The 21745-nt window shown below is 37.2% G+C and overlaps 1 protein-coding gene across 2 annotated transcripts; it reads right to left on the bottom strand.

The window, feature by feature from the left end:
- Nucleotides 1-1209: 1209 nt before the first annotated feature.
- mier3b (mesoderm induction early response 1, family member 3 b) lies at nt 1210-9968 on the bottom strand. 2 transcript variants are annotated; one of them, XM_040051115.1, is made up of 13 exons: nt 9701-9968; nt 8862-8886; nt 8513-8658; nt 8227-8349; nt 7948-8071; nt 6840-6913; nt 6655-6727; nt 6348-6496; nt 6098-6179; nt 4235-4329; nt 4015-4142; nt 3750-3904; nt 1210-3658 (listed from the first exon to the last, which is right to left on the bottom strand). In XM_040051115.1, the coding sequence occupies exons 1-13, from the start codon at nt 9707-9709 to the stop codon at nt 3183-3185; spliced, it is 1659 nt and encodes a 552-aa protein (XP_039907049.1). In that variant the 5' UTR covers nt 9710-9968; the 3' UTR covers nt 1210-3182. The 2 variants fall into 2 exon arrangements, with proteins under 2 accessions (XP_039907049.1, XP_039907050.1); XM_040051116.1 differs by lacking the exon at nt 9701-9968 and adding an exon at nt 9073-9571.
- Nucleotides 9969-21745: the final 11777 nt, after the last annotated feature.

Raw genomic sequence — 21745 nt, 5'->3', positions numbered from 1 at the left:
GGACAGCTTTTATTTTGTAGACAAATGTTTTCATTTACTACTTAATAGTTGACAAGTGTTTGCAGACATGTTGCTGTCTTCCATGCAAACTGTGGGCACCTTAAGCAATCTGATAGACCAAAGTAAGTGCAAGGTTTTATTTTGGTATAACACGTGGTTTGTGACTAATTTCACCCAGCAACAATCAGCAACCACTTGCTAACCAATCAGGCAATACATTTTCCCTACCAAGCTGTGGTTGTAAGGATTTAAGGCTGGTTCAGATGGAACAGGCAGGTAAGCAGAACTTGAGCTGAGATTTTGTCAGTTTAAAGAATGGTTTTGGGGGGGCTGTAAATAATACTTGGTCCAAAAACTAATGACTAAAACTATTTTTTTTTTAAAATATATCGATATATATCGATATATATCGATATATTTTAAAAAAAAAATCTATATATATATATATATCTATAGATCTATATATATCTATCTATCTCACGAGGAATTTAAGCCTCAAGTTTTGTTAAACTGCCGCTCTCATGTAAAGAGTAAACGTAATGATAAAGATGCAGCAATAATTTTCGAACCTTTTCCAGAGCTTTATTTCTGGATCTGTACACAAGGTATTAAAGTACAACATAAAATACAAAATAATGTTTAACAAAAGAAAAAAAAACAAAACAAAAAAAACCCTCAATGTTTATGTACAATTTTTATAAACAATAAAGATAGCTTCTTGAACATTTCTCATAGTGAAGTTTTTGATTGTCTATATTTCTGGATATACATTTTTAAGTTTTGTAGGTTTTTATTCACAAAGGTGTTTTTATTTTCATCAAAGGACTTTGTTTCCTTCTTCAAAACCACAACTGCTATATTTTTTTCTTTTTTAAACTTCAAAACACAATACAAAATATAAAATAAATTTGTTTAGTGCTTGCTTGCACACACAAGTCTCATACCAGAGATATCAATAAAATATCACATTTTCGAGAGTTCACAGGGTGGTGAAAAACCTACTTCTACTACTTAATGGCCTTTACATTCTGACAGTTTTTCTGAGTCTTTGTACAAACCACAGGTGAAATAAATATCACTGCACTGCTAAAGCTAGAAGAGCTTGGAGGACCTACTGCATTATGCACATTGCATTAAAAGAGAAACTAGCTCTCCACACACTTACAGCAGCAGCCATCCCGTTACCATCGAGACAAATATAGACGACGACAACATGTAAAAACTCTTTTAAGGAAAGAAACATGAGTGTCTTTTACACATGGCTGCATGTTTTGAATGCAAAAATTGCAACATTGAGTAATATCAATACGTCTTTAGGTAAAGCCGTTTTCAGTGGTACACTTGAAACAGGGCACAGCTAGCATGCGTGGTTTCAGCTGTGTCCTGGTGTCTGGGTGACTTTCCAAGGAGAGAAAAGAAATGAAAACACCAAGTCAACCAGTAAAATGCAAAACCAAAATATCTGTACATATCTACAAATTATTGCCTTTCTGACAAGGAATCAAAGTAAAACCTTTTTATCAACACAGATTCACAAGTGTAAGAGGTCAGTTAATAGACTTTTTAAAGGCTATTTGCTAATTATTTACATGAAACACAGATGTGATTATCCTCTCTGACGCTGGCCGTTGAAACTGAACTGCTTGATTAAACTTAAGGATTATTAGGCATGAATGGACACAACAAACATGATGTACCCCTGAAACAAACTAAATAGTCATAGCACAATGCATAGATAAATTAAGTAAACACTACTACTGCATCCAATCAACTGACAATGACCTGCTAAACGTTTTACAACTCACAATTATGAACTTCAGTCAAGCGAAAAACAGCTCCATTTCTGCTACTAGGCTCCAAAATATTGTCGACCGGATTTCAAAAAGGCATAACTAGGCAGTACAGGCTAGGCAGAGGTTCAATACAAACTCAGAGAAGCTTTAAAAAAAAATAAAATAATAATAATAATAATAATACTGCTAGCAGGTTGGGAAAAAAAAAAAAAGAAAAAAAAAAAAGGCGCTACTTGATTTAGGAACATATCCACTTAATTAGGACACACACACAGCTTAGCTTGCCTAAGAGTAGCGTGAGTGAAAGCATGAACTGAAAGGGTGAGATAAAACTTTAGAAAGAAAAGTATATGCAATAAATACATACTTTACTGTGTCGAGGTTTAAATGGCTATTAACCCAACCAAAAATCTTTGCATTGCAATATTGCTGTTATGGTTCGTTGATATTCTAGCAAGTAGCAGGATTTTAAAAATATATTTATATACTCAACAGTAAAACGAGGTGACTCCCAGTATATTAACTTGCTCCGGTATTTTTCAATCACCTATTTTAAAATGTAAAGAAAAAACAAAACAAACAACAACAAAAAAACCCCCAAAAAACAAGGCCATTCATTTGGGTTTGACTACATGGGCATTATTAAAAGAAAAGGAAAAAAAACCTCCAGTATTGGCCACTTTGAACAAAGGTAAATAAGCAGACAGACTACAAAGCACAAGAGAACATAAAGAGAAGAAACCCAAACAAGATGGCCTTAGCAGCTTAAGCCACGACACTTCCTGGTTTCCAAGCTAATCTCCATGCTAGTGTTGCTCTTCGTACAGTTATGTACCCAGGTAGATTCAAATCATATAAAAACCATTTGCACAAGTTGGGTTACTGGAAAGTACCTGTAAACAAAAAAAAGAAAGAAAAAAAAAATAGTACCACCTTAAACAACAAATACAGGCAACTAAATGCTAACACCAGAGCTGGGGAAACTAAGTTTTTGGCAGCTAGAAGAATGGCAGGATAAGGTACTGAAGCTCTGAAGATGGTGGGTGTAGATGTGAAGGAGGAAGAGACATCTCTCCTACTGCAGCCCCTGGGCCCTGCTGTACATGGACGTTACACATCTCAAGACCGCAAAACAAAAATAAAATAAATGGCTATATAAACTCTTGAGAGAAATCAAGATTTTAGTTCTATATGATAGACATCACTGATGTCATATTACACAAAAAATGAAAACAAAAAGTATAGTCATATACATATATATAGATATATATATATATATATATATAATAGAATTTAAACAAATTGAATTTTCCAGTGAGGTCAGTCTTATGTACAAGCAGGAAAAAAAGGGATCTTAAAAGGGAAGAACAGGGAAGAAGATGAGGAAGATCACTCTGACTGAAGTGCTGCAGTGTGCTGTGTGTGGTGCCGTGCATGTGCTCCCAGAAACCCGTTGGGCTCACCGCTCCCAGCCAAGCTCCCAAAGTCTGTGACAGATACTGCCATTTTGGCGCCGGTGATTCGGTGGTGATGCGTCGTCGTCCGTCGTGCATCAAAGTCCACTCCGAGGTTACCCACGGATACGTCATTGATAAAGGAGTCAGGCAGAGCCATCTTGAGTCTCTTGGAGGGCCGCTCACAGTCCTTGTTGACGCACACGCCTCCCAGCTGGCCCAGATCTGAGTGGTAGAAGCCAGCCTCAAGCATATTGAGGCAGTCAGGTTCTGCACCATTAGCAGGGAACCCAAGGGATTCCTCGTGGTTCAGGGAACCTCGATGGAGACTGTCCAGTGGAGGAAAGCTGTAGGAGTCCAGGCAGCTAACCTCTGCAGGACTGCATACTGTGGCTACAGTGTTGCTCAAAGCTGCAAAGACACAAAACAGTTAACAACAAGAAGTAGTCATTTATTTTTATTTTTTTAAACCATCGCTGCACAACTAAGGTCTGTAACTAACCCGTGAGGTCGCTGGCAGTGATGGAGTTGAGCAGGCTAAGCTGCTGTTCTGTGGTTGTTTCCAGCCTTCCACCACCACCAGCACCCGAACACACGGAGGAGGAACTGTCCACAGCTAACCCCTCCGCTTCATCCACCAGCCTGTCCATCAGGTCACTAGAAACAAAGAAATGTCACTGGGTTTGTTTCTTCCATATTATGTGAACTTTTTTCCATTTTATTGAAGCAAAGCAATAAAGACAGACACTCCGTTTCATTTCACTTACGTTACTCCAGGATAGTTGCTGAACTTTTTCTTCCCGAACCGATTCTGCTGCACAAAGAAGTCAAAGCGCTCTGACTTTTTCCACATGTAATAAAATGCCACACATTCTGCTACTGTTCTTGTTGTGACCTGAGAGGAGAGGAGGGAGACAGAGTTTACAAAACTTTGTATACATTTTTATTTGCATACACTTGTAAAGGGAACCATAAATTCACACTCACTTTGTGTTTCTGAATGAGGTGAAAGTTCTTGTCATACATCTGAAGAGCATGTTCAAAGTTCTTGCATTCCTCTTCAGACCATGGAGGTGATTTTTCTGCAATGAAACCATGAATCCATTTTAACAATGGGTGTGCAAAGGTAACCACAGGCCATGTCGAAACCAAGACATGTCCCACCAATAAAATTCATCCCAACTGAATGGTCCATTATTCCAAACTTAGTATTAACCATTTAGGAATAACAGGCATTTTTATATAGTCTCCCATATTCCAAAGGTTCAAAAGTAATTGGACAAACTAATAATTTTTAACAAATGTTTAAATTTGCCTCAGATCTAGCACCTGTGGACAATACCAAATGTATTGATTTCTGTCGCGATGCTTTCATTGGAGCCGTGTTCAATTTCTATTTGTTTGTGGATCTTCTGCCTTCAGCTCCATCTTTAGCAAATGTTAAGGGCCCGTAACACTCACAGCGGCTACCTTGCAAATTGTAACACACACTAGAGATCGCATGATAACAATAACAAAAAAATACACTGGGATAGCCTACTCAGAGATGAAATGCCGGTTTGGCAGCATGTAGTGAGGCTCCCGATGCTTTTTAGTGTGAAGTCACTCCAGACCGCCGACAGGTCTCGCACACAACAGCTGCTCTATCAGGTGACACATACTGCTCCGACGTGCTATGGTCAAGAGCTGGTGTATGCCATATCAAAAGTTTTGTGAGGTGCTTTTGTGATGTTTAATTCATTTTTTTTTTTTTATTTCTCCCTGATATCCGATCCAGTAATTTAGGTCAAGATTGGACCGGTACCAATACTGTACATCGGGTTGTTCCATCTCCAGTTACATCCTCAGTCCTGCGTCACACATTGACATTATTTCGACTCGTTGTTCAGCTCTCAGTTTTTGTAACCCCAAACGGGTGGCTTGGCCAGACTGAAGGCAAAAATACACAATGTAGTGACCACAATGGGTCCTTAAGGGATACTCCGCTGGTTTAAGATCAGGTCACTGGCTTGGCAAGTGAAGAATATCCCATTTCTTTGCCTTGAGAAAATCTTGTTGCAGTCTCAATAATCAATAAACACATGCCATAACATTAACAGATGATTTGGTAGTCATTTCTCTCCTTCCCCATACTTTTCACTTCCAATCATTATGGTACAAGTTCATCTTGGTTTCACCTGTCTAAATGTTTTTAGGCAGAAGAAACTGCTCCTTTAGAGGATTCCTTGGCAGGCCTAATCAGGCGTTCTTGTTATTCAGTCAAACTAGTGGTTTGTAAATGTCGTCATCAGACAGTAAACGTGAGAGTTTGCATGCCTACCTGTTTTTTGTGACCGCGCAGACTTGTCTGCTGAGACAATACAACCATGCATGCGCTCAAGCAGCGGACTTCAAGTTGATTTTAAAGAAGTATAACAGGAACGAGTACTCAGGCATCAGGCCTCCAGCTGTCAGTGTCCGCAACAGATTATAATCCAAGCTTTAGTTGTCTTATGTAGTCTTTTGGTGTTGCTGAGCGGCAATGTTTTCCTTTTTCAAAGACATCTAATTTGTCTAGTCCTAAAGGTTTATTTTGGTTTTTCAGCCTAATGATGGCGTCCTACATTTGCATTAACATCTCTCATATTTTTATGTCAGTAAACAGCTATCAAGTCCAATACTTGCAATCAGCTCGACCTCACATGATCAAGAAACTGTTCGTCAATTCTCATTTGTCTAATTACTGAAAAGGGGGGGCCCATGTACAATAATGACTTTGAATGAAAGTGAAATCTACATGTGAAGCATTTTGAGTGTCTTGAGGTGCAAACGAATCACAATGACATTTCCTATGAGAAATCACTTGCTTACCTTTTGAGGACTTTACATGGTTGCAATATCTTTCTAGTGCTTCGCGGGTGTTGTAGTTGCATTTTACAAGCTCACGTAAAGCCTACATTGAAAGAATGAAAGAGTAAAAAGTATAGCATTTGCCAAAATTGATCAGAAACAATTAAACAGATATGAATGTCAGAGAAAATACCTTTCTTGAGGTGCACTGCTAATAACACATTCATCATTTTAACAAACCACGTAAAGGACTGAGTAAGACATGACTGACCTGCTCATTGTCTCGCACATGCATTCCTGGTTTGTCACACCCCGTCTTTTCATCTGTCGTCCGTGACAATACTTCACACAGGAAACTTCTAACCTTGTTTTCTGATAATACACCTGGACTCCACAGTAACTCATCTTCATCTTCATATGCTATACAACCAAATACATGATGTTAAAATTAATCACCAAGTGTACCTATTCTTAATCGAATGGTTAACAACACTGTAAGCAGCCACATTAAAGAATAGATTAGGAACGTGTGATGAAAGCAAAAAAAAAAAAAAAAAAAAGAGGGGAGTAGTATTCACCTTTCTCCTCATCTTTGTAGTGACAGAGGCAAGAAGGAACTTCTGCTTGGTATTCCAATCCCACCATTATTTCCTATTACAAAGCATAAGAGGGCATGTCTGAATTCAAAAGCAACCTGACTCTAACTTAACATGAAACAGCGAGTAAACTATATCCATGTTTCCAAATGAAACAAATCATTTACCTTTCTCGAGTCCTCTGGGCTTGGGCCGTCTTCATCACACTCTGACTCTTTATCACCGTCAGAAATAGCGTTTGCTGAGGATTTTTTTTTTTTTAAGAAAAAAATGTTTAACAATTAGTAAATCTTAAATACTTTAGCACACCCTGAATTTAAATGGCAGCTGCTTAATGCCAAAGCCGGATGTTTTACCCAAAAAAAAATCTTTTTCCAGTTTTTCTGCTAAAGGTTGTAAGATCTCCTCAAACATACTTGAAGCTTTCCAAAGAATTTAGGTAAAGTTATGTGTAAAGAACCAACACTGTTTCAAACCACAAACCCACGGTAAGTTGGCTGAGTAAGTAACACAGCTGCAAAAACAAATTTATGACAAAAATATTTTTCCAGTAAAATGACTGAGCTAATGATTCATTTTTGTTATGCAAACTGCATAACAAATCCCAGCTGTTTGTCTTTATTTTACAGTGTTATAATTATGGTTTTATTTGAGTTACTTTTCTAATCCAACCTATTTGTACTTTTTTTTGATTCTGGCTCTATTTGGACATGCTAAAAATTAAATTTAGTCTTAAATGGACTTGAGAACAGCAGTCAGAGACAGATAAGCTAAGCTTAACTTACACAAATAACTACATTAGCTGCAGACTTAACACATCTTTATCTAAATGTTTTGTTAGACAACGAGCCTTGTCAAATTTTATAACCTTAACAGTAACTTTTTCATTAACAGCTGAGTGGGAGAAGTGAATATCTCACAGTGCACAACAGTAAGTGACCCTCCTTTATAACACCAAGATCCACAGTCAAATTACCGTTTTATTGTGTGACATATTACACACTAGGTTTTAAAATAATTAAAAACTAGTCAGCTGCACCAAATATCTGTGACAAAAAGAAGGGAATTGCTACTACATTTAGCATTCACAACCAAAATCTAAATTTGAAATTTAGCAAACTACACATCTTAGTATTCTCAGTATTCTCATAATATTAATATAAAAAAAAATAATGAGCACATTAATCACTGTATTGCACACAATAAAAAAGATTTAATTCTGACAGTTGCAAACATAAAATACTTTTAATCTAAAAGTAGTAATCTATCACTTACATCTAAGTGTTCTTGGGAAGAAATCAGTGGCCTCATGGGAGGTAACTGAAGGAGTCAGATCATCAGCTGAGGACTGGGTCTCCTCCTCATAATCTCCAGACAGAAGGTCTTTAGCTATTTCCTCCTAGTGAGTAAAAGGAATATAAATTGTACACCATATAAAAACCATAAGTTACAAATATAGCATTGTTTTACAAATTAACGCTATATTTATTGCCAATTGCTTCTCACAAATCTACTTAGCAACTGTATAACTACCAAATAACAGCAACTCCTTACCTTATCCAAAGTCATGTCGGGGAGCTCATCAGTCAGGTCTCCAGAGGAGCTGTCTATACTGGAGCCTGCTGAGGCCTCATAGCGATAAATGGCCAACAGTTCCTCTAAAGGCATGTTCCCTTCCTGTTAAAAGAAAAATGAATGGAAAAATGTATCAATTCCATTTCACAGGGTTATACCGTTTTCATGTACGAAGTACAAGATGGTCAAGTTGGACAAATTTATACACTGCACCTATCATATGACATTTGGAATGGCATATGGATTTACTGATTTATTATAATACCTTTTCCAGATCTGCAATTTCAGATCTGAAATTTGTTCCGCCTTCCAGAGACTCTTCCTCCTCCAGAGTCCTCTCATCATCATACTCATGAACTAACATTTCTGCTGTTGGATCAAAGTCATGGTCCTCTGATGATAAAGAGCCAACTGAATGAGAAAAATGGAAAGAAAAATAAAAGAATTATAAATACCAAATTGTTATCGTGCAATAAGCAAAACCTTACTTCATTACAAACTCATAACATTTTCAGAAATTCATCTCGATATTTCTGTTTACTATTATTTGTGAAAAGTAAAAATAGAGTTTTGAAAGCACACCTTAATATAGATTACACAGTAAATTGTATTACCTGGACTTGAACTCCCTAGGGAAGCCTGGAAAAGAAGGGGAAAAAATCCCATAAATTGGAGCAAGACAGAAAATTTGAATTAAAATAAATTACTAGGGGGCTTTAACCTCAAATATTAAAACAGGATGACCAATAAAATATTTTTACGTTGTGTGTAATATGACCCAAGAAAATAGCCGGGCAGGAAAACTGCAATTGTCGCTAATGTTACCTGATATAGGTGGCTAATACAACGCTAGCCGAGCTGCACACTCAGGGAAAGATACGTTTTTTTAAACGCTGGAATAAAAAATTTCCCCAGAGGACTGAATAAAAAAACCCTTGTATAATCGGTTGTATATGTCATTGCAGATCCAGTACTGCTTAGCTAGCCGGAAAGCTATTTCCAAATCCAAATGATAACGCTGTCCACCGAAAAATGTAAACACTAATTTCGTTTGCGCGGTACTGCAATCGATAAAGTCGAGCAACCTTTTAAACGTAGGTGCCGCTACTCCAGCCTGAACATCAAAAAATATTTTTCCATTCACCATAAAGATTATATGGTCTGCAATTTACTTGAACCAGCAAGCTAACGTTAAATTTACGTATGAATTTACACAGCCGCTTCACCGAAGCAGCTGAGAGCGAAGGCGCAGAGGCCTCGTAGTGAAGGATCAGTCCAGACATTTAAGCATATTTAAGAGAAATAAAAACAACAATTATGAGACGAAACACGCTACACACAAGGCAAAAAGCATTGTTTCTTCAATCGATTGCGTAAAAATGAAAAATACAGCACACAAATTTTAAAAATGTCGATTTAACATCGATTGCTTCTCCCCTGTTTTCCCTCTTACCTCCGCCATATTGGTACCTTTAGCTAATGGGCTCCTTCTAGCGCAGTACCCGGATCAGCGCTCTGAGCCAATCAGAGATCCAGGTGACTGCTTGAGTCGTGACGCCGTTCAAACCATCTACTGGTCAGACTAACGGTAATTACTAATAAACGGGTAATTTACGGTATAAAAATGCGAAAAACTGAGATTACAAGTCAAATTGCCGATACACATTCTACCTACAACATATCGGTGTCATGGCGTTGGCCGGTGCCTTACACAAAGACGGTTTACTGGAACATTCCCGGTACATCCCAGCTGATTTCCTGTTCTCCTTACCGTATTTATCGAAGCTATGGCATCTAAACTACTGTGTTTTCAACACCGTCTTGTTTTTCCGCTGTATTTCTGAAAGAACAGTCCAATGCGGAATTCAAATAGAAATCATTTAAGGTTTTCCAGCTGTAACACTGGATATTAGGACAGTAATTTGTATGCTACTGTAATATTGCTGCTAACACGCCTGTCTTCTTAAATAAAAATAATGCACAATTTAGCTATAGATAAACATTTTTTATTAAGTTGAACGTTTATTTATCATAAAATTATTTTTACTTGAATTTTGATCCCTTACCAATCAAACACCTTGGTCTGCACATTCCTCAAACTCTTCAAAGAGCAATTTGTTGTATTTCTATTTGAAAAATAATACTCTTATAAAGCACCATACTAATTATTTTAGAGATAAACATAGCAATAATTACAGTTTAAGTATGTTTTTAATCATTTTTTTTAAAATATGTTGATATATTGTACTGTTGGTATATAACAGGGGTGGGCATTTAACTTTCTCATGAGAAGCTCAACTTAATTCTGCTCAATAATTATTTTATCTCTTTTATAGCTCTTTTTCTTTCTTTATAAATACCTACTGGTAAGAGTAAATTAGATGTTACAATTAGGCAATGAAAATGTGAAATAAATAGTAGCAGCATTTTATCCATCCATCCATCCATCCATCTTCTTCCGCTTATCTGGGACCAGGTCACGGGAGCAGCAGCCTAAGCAGTGAAGCCCAGACCTCCCTCTCCTCCAGCTTGTCCGAGGGAACACCAAGGCATTCCCAGTCGATCATTGACCTGCGGCCTAGGGTGTCCTGGTGCCACGTGCACTTATGGACAACCTTATGTTCAACATAAGGCTGTTTGTTATGGACAAACTGCGGTTTGCACATAAGTCCAACCAAAAAACACCGCTTGGGTTCAGATCCGGGAGGCCGTTCCTCTCAATCACACCCATCCAGGTCTCATTGCTGTTGCCCACATGAGCGTTGAAGTCTCCCAGCATTTTATTGTTATTTAATCAACATCCCCCAAAACAATTGTGAATGAAATGTGCATACTTTTGCAAAATTTCAGAGACTTTTAACTTTATCCAAAGTGCTATTTCTGTTTTGCTTGGACGGGAATTTTAAAGACAGTGTACACATGCTCACCGCTGAGAGAGGATCTGTATTGTTTCTTCTCATATGAAGATAGATCCAAAGAGAACCAACATCTTCTGAGCATGTCTCTGACCATGTGTGGAAAGTTCTTCTATTTGAGAGTGATCTGCCAGAAGTGAATCAAAAGTGCTTGTGGTAAAGGTAACTATTTTTGTTACCACATCAACAACATGGTTAATGTTTAGCACTGACTCACACAACACCTCCAGTTTCAGTCCTGCTGTCATTTCATGTCTCTTTATCTTGCATCCACTTCAAAACTCTGAAATTTTTCCCTGTCAGATTTGGACAGCCATTGGCTGCAATACCAGTTTGTCCATTTTCAACCTCCATGAACAATTCACTTACTATCAGAGTCTGTTTCACTGAGTGCATTGCTGCCAGCTCCTCTGTAATCTCAGACTCTTTCGTTACCACATGTACAAAGATGAGTAACTGAGGTGTGTGGTGAACATCAGAGCTCTCATCTGGAGCCAAGGAGAAAACAGACTAAACTGTCTGCTTTTTCTTTAAAGTTAAGTGCCACCAAACATTCTTTGATAAACTTACAATTTTGTGGGAAATCACAAAACTGGTCTTGAAAGTTCCATCCCTGGATGTGTAAAGCTTGGTAAAAAGTCCTTGCTGCTTTTGCAGCCTTGCTAGCAAAGGTTCAGATGTCTGTCCGCACTCTGCATCAGTCAAGAGCTTGTCGGTGTGTGCTAACTTTCATAATGGAGAATGTGATTGTAATCGTTACACACACAATCAGCTCTCCACAAACTAAGCATGCGGTTTTGCCTCTGATTTGAGTAAACACATTCTTACAAGTCCAAGTCTTGTTAAAAAGTCCACATTCTGCATCGGTCTTTCTTTGTTTAGTGTGAGCTGGCATCTTTCGGCGCTGGCAAACTCACATCTCTCAAACATGACGCTGCATTTGCTTGTATGTAAATTTAAAAAATAATAGCCGGCAACTTTAAAACAAAAGCAATACATTTGTATAATGATTTCCCACAAAATCACAAAAACCAGTAAATCATTTTCTTATGGGGATCATTATGGAGTGTTTGGGGGCTAAAATGGGACAAACTGCATGATGTATTCCATTTTTAAACCATATGTGAACATCACATTTTGGGTTATTTAGACCAAAATACTCAATTTTGCTCTACAAGGGCCTGATATCCACTTACGAGGACATTATACTGCTACCGTTCTATCAAAATTTTAAACGAATATCCTCATATGTGGCTCTTATTTTTCTTACAAACAAAAATAAGGTAAAAAACAATCTGGTAATTATTTGTTTTTACATTCATCGGGCCCAATCAGCCCAAATATCAAAGAGAAATTAAAAATGCATGATGTGGAAGAGTTCGGGTCTTAGGAGGTTAAATGCTAATTTCCCTTTTACATCACGTGGGCTGGTAAGAGACTACCAATGGGCTGGATGTGGCCTCCAGGCTGTACAATGCCCAGCACTGACACTGGTTACACTTACAAGACACTTTATTAACAACACTTTGCTAACACTGTGTTGTGCCCACCTTTTCTTTTAAAGCTGCCTTAGTACTACAGATTCAAGAAGGTGCTGGAATCATTTCTCTTGAGATTTTTGGCCAAATAGTCGCTGCAGATTTATTAGCTGCATACCGTGATATGGATCTTCTGCACCGCTACATGCCACATGTGCTCTATAGGATTGAGATCACGTGACTGTGGAGACAATCTGACTAAGATGAACTCAGTGACAGGTTCAAGAAACAACTTTAAGATTTTTGATCTTTGTGACATGGTAGATTATCTTGCTGAAAACAGTCATCTGAACATTAGGCTGTGGTCATAAAGAGAGGGACATGATCAGCAAGGCTGGATCAGAAATCAAGACTCATTTGGTAATTTTGGTAATTTATTTCAACATGTGAACAATATACAAGTACATTTAGAAAAGAAATAAGAGAGAAAAAAAAATACTATACAAATTACATACAAAAAAACATTCTGATTAATTTACATGTTGAAAGGGAGTGGGAGGAAGTATACACTTATTTAATCCCACCCCTTTGCCATAAATTATCAGTGAATATTTAGTCAGCTTCCTTACTGATATAATTTGTAATAAAAATAGTGAACAGATTTCTGATATACTATATACTATAATATCACATCATGAATTTTTTGTTTGTTTGTTTGTTTTTAAATAGAGACATTCACTTAATTTAAATATTTTCCTTTTCTTTATAGATCGAGAAGATCATATTTTTGTAACTCTTTTTGAACAGTTTTATGTTTGGACATTGCTTTAATTCCATATTCAGTTTGTTCCATAGTTTCACTCCATGAACAGAAACACAAAAGCCTTTTCTTGTAGTACGTACCTTCATTGTTTTGAAGTTACAAAAACCCCTTAAATTATAACTTCCTTCTTTCAAAAAAAACATACTCTGAATATTACCTGGCAGTTCTTTATTTTTTGCTTTGAATAGAATTTGTGCTGTTTGGAATTTCACTATATCGTCAATTTTCAATATTTCAGACTGCAAAAATAGTGAGTTTGTATGTTCCCTATAACCTGCATTGTGGATGATTCGAATTGCTTTTTTTTGAAGAGTAAAAAGTGAATGTAATGTGGTTTTATAGTTATTGCCCCAGACCTCTGCACAATAGCTTAAGTATGGTGAAACCAGTGAACAGTAGAGAATATGAAGTGATGTTCTGTCGAATACCTGTTTTGCCTTGTTTAGTACTGCAATGCTTCGTGATACTTTGGAATGAATATATCTTACGTGAGCTCTCCAGTTAAGTTTTTCATCTATTATTACCCCCAGAAATTTATTTTCACTGACTCTTTCAATATCAACACCATTTATTTGAATCTTTGCATTTGTATTTAAACTACTATTTCCAAATAACATCAGTTTAGATTTATTCAAATTTAATGATAATTTGTTTTTATCAAGCCAGAACTTCACTTTACTTATTTCATTAGTCATATCCTCCAATAAATTCTGCAGATCATCACCAGAGCAAAAAATGTTTGTATCGTCAGCAAAGAGAACCATTTTTAATACTTTGGACACTTTACAGATGTCGTTAATGTACAAGTTGAAGAATTTTGGACCCAAAACTGACCCTTGGGGTACACCACAAGCAATGTCCATACATAAGGAGCAACCACCATTTATTTTCACAAACTGCTTTCTGTCACTTAAATAACTCCGGACCCAATCTAAAACTACCCCTCTGACACCATAACGTTCCAGTTTTCTTATTAATATATCATGATCTATAGTGTCAAATGCCTTTGTCAAGTCTATGAATAACCCAGCCACATATTGCTTTTTGTCTATGGAATTTGTGATGTATTCTATTGAATCTAATAGTGCCGATGATGTTGATCTGCTTGATCTGAATCCGTACTGACTCTCAGTGAGTAGTTTATGTTTATCTATAAATTTTTCCAGTCTGTTTTTAAACAGTTTTTCAAGAACTTTTGAGAATTGAGGTAGTAAAGAGACAGGCCTGTAGTTTGTGAAATGGTGTTTGTTCCCAGATTTGTATAGAGGTATAACTCATCAGACCAGACAATGTTTTTTAAGCCTTCTGTTGTCCAAATTTGGTGAGTCTGTTTGAACTGTAGCCTCAGTTTCCTGTTCAGGACGGACTGCTGTTGTGGCTTTCTGCTGCAATTCATCTATGCCAGTGATTGAGGTGTGATTATTCGATTGACGGTTGCCTTCCTATCGGCTGTAAGTAGACAAGCCATTCTCTCCAGATTTCTGGTATCAACAAGGCATTTTCACCCACTCACTGGGTATTTTATTTTTCAGACTCTTCTCTGTAAACCCTAGAGTTGTTGGGGTTCAGATACTGAAATACTCAGACCAGTCCATCTGGCCTTAACAGCCTTTCCCAAGTTCAAAATTATTTGTTGTAATTATTTCTGTATGACATAAAATGTCAACTACCCCTTTAAGGCAAGAGTTCTGCATACCAGAGAATTACTTTTAGGAAATACTAAAACAATATAAAATGTACTGTACAGGCCAACAGGGGGTAGCCTGATCATACAATATATAGGAGTTTGTTCACAAAACTGAGCTCCCCACACAATCTTCCCTCTTTTCCTGTTTTGGAAAAGAGGGAAATGGGATAAGAGTCGTGAAAGCTCTTATCCTATTTGTTCATGCAGTCACATATAAAAACAAACTGATAGTTTTGGCAAGGAGTGGTGTATGTTGGAGAATCCAGATTTCAATCAATAAGGTAACAGGCAATTGTTGTCGTTGGTTCTGTATTTATTTAGGCATTTCAAGCTCTTGAACTGGGTTCACAGGCCAGTAAGCAAGGTTTCTTAAAGTTGTAACTTGAGTTTTTGCTATTAAAGCCTTCAAATGTTTGTACACAGCACGTCAAAGATAAAGGAGCTTATTTCCTGGTCGGGTCAGATTCAGAGCAGGAGGTGAGGGGCCTTCCTGCAGTATAACAAAGTTATCTGTGCGCTTTTGCCATGTCAACCACTACATTTGTCTTAGACTGGTGACGTGAATACATTTTTTGTGTGTCAAAAGCTGGGGAAGGGGTTTTGTGTCTGTATGATTTAAAGAACAAGAACAAAAAAAGGATTTAAAAAAGGTAATATTCCAGTTTCCGCTTGTCCCGTTCGGCCATTCAGAGCACAAACAAAAAAGTGGAGTTTCCACAGGAGTGATGTGACATTAAAATCCACGTTACACGTAGAAGAGGGTCGAACTGCTTGATTGTGCTCGTAATGGTTGCCAGCACTGAATTAGATGACACAGAATTGCAATGGTGTTGCTGTGTTTGACCAAAAACCTTGTATTCATTGGAGGTGGTTAGTATATATACAAAGACTACACTCGGATAAACACATCTTAACCTTGTGATGCAAACCAGACGTAATATCTAACTAATAAACACTGATTTGTGGGTTTCAAGTGGTGGGCGTTTTAAAACTTATTGTAGCAAGTAAACACCTCTGTGTCTGCAAACCAGAATCCCCAGTAAGGCGTAGGAAGAGGGCAGCGTGGGCTTCGTTTGGAGGACTTTACAAACAGATGAGTCACTGTTTTTCGGAGAGTTCAGAAACCCATCTCTCTGTAGGCCACCACATTTGCTAATTATCTAAGCTACTTTAGACCACTAAAAGTTAAACAACCACTGATGCATACACTGCATTGAGTTGACATCTTAAATGAATGAATAACCTCCCCAAAAGGTTTAGGTCATCGTATCCGGCAGATGATTCTTCTTTTTTGTGTTTCTCTTTGCACAGGTGGTCATGTTTGGATGTGCATACTAAGTAGAGTAAATAATTAAAGTAGGGTGAAATGTCTTTCTTCCTTCTCTACTCTGTAGATAATTTATGATTGCCATAATTATTTGAAAGCCCAGTTTTAAAACAACAACAATGTAGCCAGGAAGATGTGGGCCCTTACCCAATGAGTGAAGCTGTCAGGTCAACAAGTTATCCTCTGACGTAGGTTATGGGGAGGCGGTGATAAAGGGTCACAGTACATTGTTACAGAGTAAAAACGGATGTGGCTAATTAACACAGACGCTAACCTACACCGTTTTTTCAGCTTCCCGGCAAATGCCCACTCTACTGATGTGCTATTCAATACATTGTAACTGTAATAACGCATAATTATCTATTATATTTCAGGCCATCTGAAAACATCAACCACATATTCTGTGATTTAGACGTCACTGGAGGATGTTGCACCGAATGAACTGTTAGTCTTGAAAAATTTTAGTATTATTATTATTTTTTGATTCTGTACCCTAAAGCACTAAAAAAATTTGTAATCTAATTTGCATGGTTATCTAACGCAGTATAATGTGTTAGATAACCATGCTTCTTTGCAAATGTAGCAGGACAGGAACAGACTCCTCAATTTTGTCAAGAAGACCATTAAATCACTACTGTGCAAAAGTGTCAAGCCACCTCTCATTTATTTATATATTGCTAGGAAAATTGAAAATACGTGCAAACATGCATGCATATAACTTTAAGTTTGTACAATTCTAAAAAGCTTTACAGTCAATATTTGGTTTGACCACCTTTATTCTTTCACAAAGCCCAAACATTTTATTTGGGCATTTCTTTATAAAGTCTTCAGGAATAGTTTTCTAGCCTTCTTGAAGGACATCCAAAGCTCTTCTTTGGATGTTGGCTTGTTGATGTTTTGATGATGCAACAATGGTTCAATAATTTTGTTGCCTGAGCTATGAGAGGGGGACAATCCATGACTGACAGTGCTCAATTGTGTGTTTTTCTATCTAGGTATGCTTTTACCACATTGGGAGTGTGTTTGGGGTTAATGTCATGTTGAGAAATGAAGCTGTTGCCAATTACACACTTCCTAGATGGTACTTTTCTATGTTCATAATTATTGATGCAAAAACACAGTATAAAAATACAGTTATCTTTGGTATTTTTCATAGATTAAACAAAGAAAATAGGAACTAATTATGTGTTTTCAGGCCCTGAAGTACCTAAAGATAAAATGTGTGTGTGTTATTTGTGGGCACAAAACTGGTTCATCTCCTGTGTTAGGTGTTGTTTTTAACTTTTGTTATTGAATTATTCGGCTCGAGAATAACAATATTCTTTTTGCATACTGAAACTAATGAAAGGTTGAAAATGCAGCGCATGCAATACCTTTTAATTGTACACAGATTGCAATCCCAAATGGGATGCTGTGTAAAATGCAAATTCAGTTCAATTCAATTTTAATTACCGTATAGGGAGACAAATCACCATCGAGGTACTTATATTATAAGGTAAAGACCCTACAATTAAAAAACGAATACAGTAATTTGCAAATTTATGAAACACATATTTTATTCATAACAAGTCAGAAACATTACTGGGTACCAATATTTTTTTTTTCTCAGAAGCAAAGATGAGCATTGGTTCACCTTCTTGCAAATGAAGCAAAACAAAAAAATCTGCAAACTGGGACAGAATTATCATCCTCAGCATAAAATTGCACAGGCTTTGGATAGCTCATCATAAAGTACATAATATCAAAAATTTCAGTGAATGTGGAGACAAGAGACAAGACAGAAAATTAATACTGGATGGTTGTTCCAGCAGCACTGCATGAAAAACAGGCATGATTCTGCCATGGAAATCACTGCATGGATTCGGGAACACTGCATGGAATCACACTCTTTGGACACAGTTCCCTGTGCCTTCCACAAATGCCGGTAAAAACTGAAGAAGCCATACATGAACACTGATGCAAAAAGTAACTGTCTTCTTTGGGCCAAAACTCATTTAAAATGAACTGAGGACAACTGGAAAATGGTTATGTGTTCAAATGTATAAAAATCTGAAATTTTTTACTCACCTGCCTGCAGTCCAGATCATCAGTGAGAACATTTGGTCCATTAAATTCAAAATGAGCCAAGTTTCTTAAAACAGCAGATTTTCTCAGTTTAAACATTTGATATATCTTCTACTCTCCATTGTAAATAAAATGTGAGGTTATGAAGTTTGCAAATCCTTGCTTTTTCTTTACATTTGTACACACCTATTTATTTGGAAGTGGGGTTTGTACATTATGGTCTTTTAAATCTAAATTCAAAGTGGCTGCACACTTGTTAAATTAAATGTGTTCATAATCATGTATTTTCAGAATTATAAAAACACATACATCATATATGAGATGTTCTTTTATAGAAAACCCTGTAGTAATTCATTGTTTACTTAAGTGAGGTAATACATTTATGCACCACCAGGTGGCAATATGTGACAGATTTATGTTCCTCATGACTCAGCTTTAGCCTTTTCCATTTCCTCTGTGCCCCAAACACCATCCTTCAGGCTTCAACAGTGAGTGTGAGCACTGACTATGTGTTGTGTTGATATTTTAGCATGAATCATGTAAAACTCCAGCATGTGCAATGACACAGCTTTGTTTGGAAGTGCAGTATTTATTCCCACATGCTGCTCACTAAACAGTCAGCAGCTGCAGAGCAAGTTCTATAGCATCAATAAATTTTCTGTAGTACTCGGCCATTTCAAACGTTTATATTATTCACCAGTAACACAAACAAGCTGCTTTCTTTCCTGTAGTATTTTGCAATTTCCATGAAATCCTGTAATACTGATTGCGCACATTAATAATTGTAAAATAATATGACATGAAGTGGCTACAAATGCAAGCAAACAGTTTACAGGGCACTAAATTTAACTCTATCAACAGCTTTTGCTTGCTAGAATAGTCCAAATGCAACTGTTGTTGCAAGACTGGTGCAACCATTATTTTAGTGCCGTCAGATGCTCTTTTAGGAAGATATGAAGGAAATCTTAACATACTCACTGGGAGATTATTATGTTTTATAAATGCCATAAACATACTGTAATCCTTTAGCACATCTATTATGTCCCACTTAATGAGTCATTTGTTCAGGGATGTTATTGCACATTACATGCAACATGGAAAAGTATGTTTTTAAAAAAACATTTTTTTTACTGGGACATTCAAAGGCCTATTAGGCTCAAGTAGTTCTGTTTTTTGGTACTGAAGCGTTAGATGTTTTATTTTTAGGCACAAATCTGAGTCAGTGGTGCTGTAACATAACAACACGTGTTTGGTCACCCAAGATTTGAGCATGTTTAATACTAAATATTGCTCTGTATCATAGCTCTCAAAACTCAGCCTTCTAAATCCAGGACTTTTTTTCTTTTTAAAAGATGTATTAACAAATTCGTCTTACTGAAATTTTGACTTTGGCTCGTTTTTCTCTACCTCAAATTTGTCTGCACAAACCACAAATGCAAAATGGGTTTATGTGCAAAAAGGGAAATGCTTCTGGAAATATTAATTTGTCTAAATTTAAATGAACCCTTTCAGTCTCTGAGGAGGATTTTGATTATATTAAGGGGACATTAGCAGCAGTTGGTACATATAGGTGCAGAGGGGTCTTTGAAAATGAAAGAATACTCTGTAGTACGTTTACATCGCTGTCTGTGCCTGAGATGCGACACTAGCTCAGATTATTAAAAATGTAAAACATAGTTGAAAATAACCTTAAGTGGTCAGAAATAGCATGATTACGATCACAGACTTTGCTAATGGCTGTCCTTACCTTATCATTATTGCTTATATTAGTTCAGTCAGCATCAAACAATTTGTGAAAATTGGCATTTCATTCACACTTAAGTGGACTGTACCAGATGGTAGCAACTGAGACTGACAGACTGAGAGATTTTTCATTAAATCAGCCCTTAAAGCACCCACTGACACTACTTTAATGCAGCCATCATGGGCTGGTACACGGACTTCTCCAGTTTGTTGGGTATCTGTTATATATTTTCAGGTGATGCTGTGGTTGGGAATTCGAGGCATGCATTAACTGAGAGTATTAGCAGAGCTCCATCTCTGCACCCATGCTGAGCTCCACAGCAGAACACCACAGAGTTCATCTTTAACTGTCTGATTAGATTTAACTTAAAACATCATGTATGAATGCAGTCTAATTTAACAGTGCTTTAAATCCGTCCTACTACACTGTTTATCAGTGCACAGTCGGTGTTAGAGGTTGCAAATGTTGAATAAATCCAGTAGTAAAAGCTTGGCAGTTCAGCGTGTGCTCTCTTCATTTTTGCAAATGCTGGAACACTGAGTAGTGAGAGCTCACTTCAAGGCGGAGTAACAGTGAGTGGGCACTGCAATTTCCTCTCTTTCTGTAGTCAGACGCAGTTGTGGAGGTGTTTGTATATATCCATAACCTGCGTCATACTGTGTACTCACATGCTTTAATATGAGATCGCTTCTTTCAAAGTCTTGTTTTAAATAGCAGTTATGGAAATGCCCATATTTGTAAGGATGATGGGCATTAAACGCTTGAGAGAATTTCCAATCTCAAAAAACACAAAGTGAAGAAGAGAAAACGAGGTATTGGATCCAGCAGTAGACTCGTGTAATGTTTATTTTCTTATATTTATGCTCCCTATAAAAGTATTGATTCAGCTGTAGCCGTGAACATTACTAAGCACCAGTTCTCACCAGTGGGTAAGGTTTTTAGTGTGAGCAGGATGTCGTGCTCTAAACGATCCTTTAATTTGAGTATTGTGCAGAATATGCAAAGTGATGAGCAACGTACCAAATGTGAAGGATAGAGGAAACAGCTGTGTTGTCATCGATAAGAGCATCCTCATGATGAGACATGTGGGTGATTCTGTCTCCATGGCAACCCAAGATTCAACCGCTAGAACAGTTTGTGAAAGGAGGAGAACAGAAGATGCTGAGGCTGAAAACTTGGGACGTTTTTGAACTTTTTTTCTTTTCCTTTCTTTCAGTATAATTTCATTCAGATATCACACATACAACTCCCACTCCTAACAGAGACATTTTTACAGTTTCTTTATTACAATGGTCTGCTGTCGCGTTTAGCCACCTACTCGATCGTTCCCAAATGATTGTAGAAAAAGAGACTAATTAGACAATTGTGTCTTTTGCCTTAAGGACACAGCTGGCTTTTCGATTAGGGGAACAAGTGAAATGGTTTGAACTACTACTCTTTGACTAATTTTCACATCTATG

The sequence above is a fragment of the Simochromis diagramma genome, unplaced genomic scaffold (assembly GCF_900408965.1).
Source record: "Simochromis diagramma unplaced genomic scaffold, fSimDia1.1 OVJJ01000131.1, whole genome shotgun sequence".
In the NCBI taxonomy this organism is placed as follows: Eukaryota; Metazoa; Chordata; class Actinopteri; order Cichliformes; family Cichlidae; genus Simochromis; species Simochromis diagramma.
This window is presented reverse-complemented; position numbering and strand designations above follow the sequence as displayed.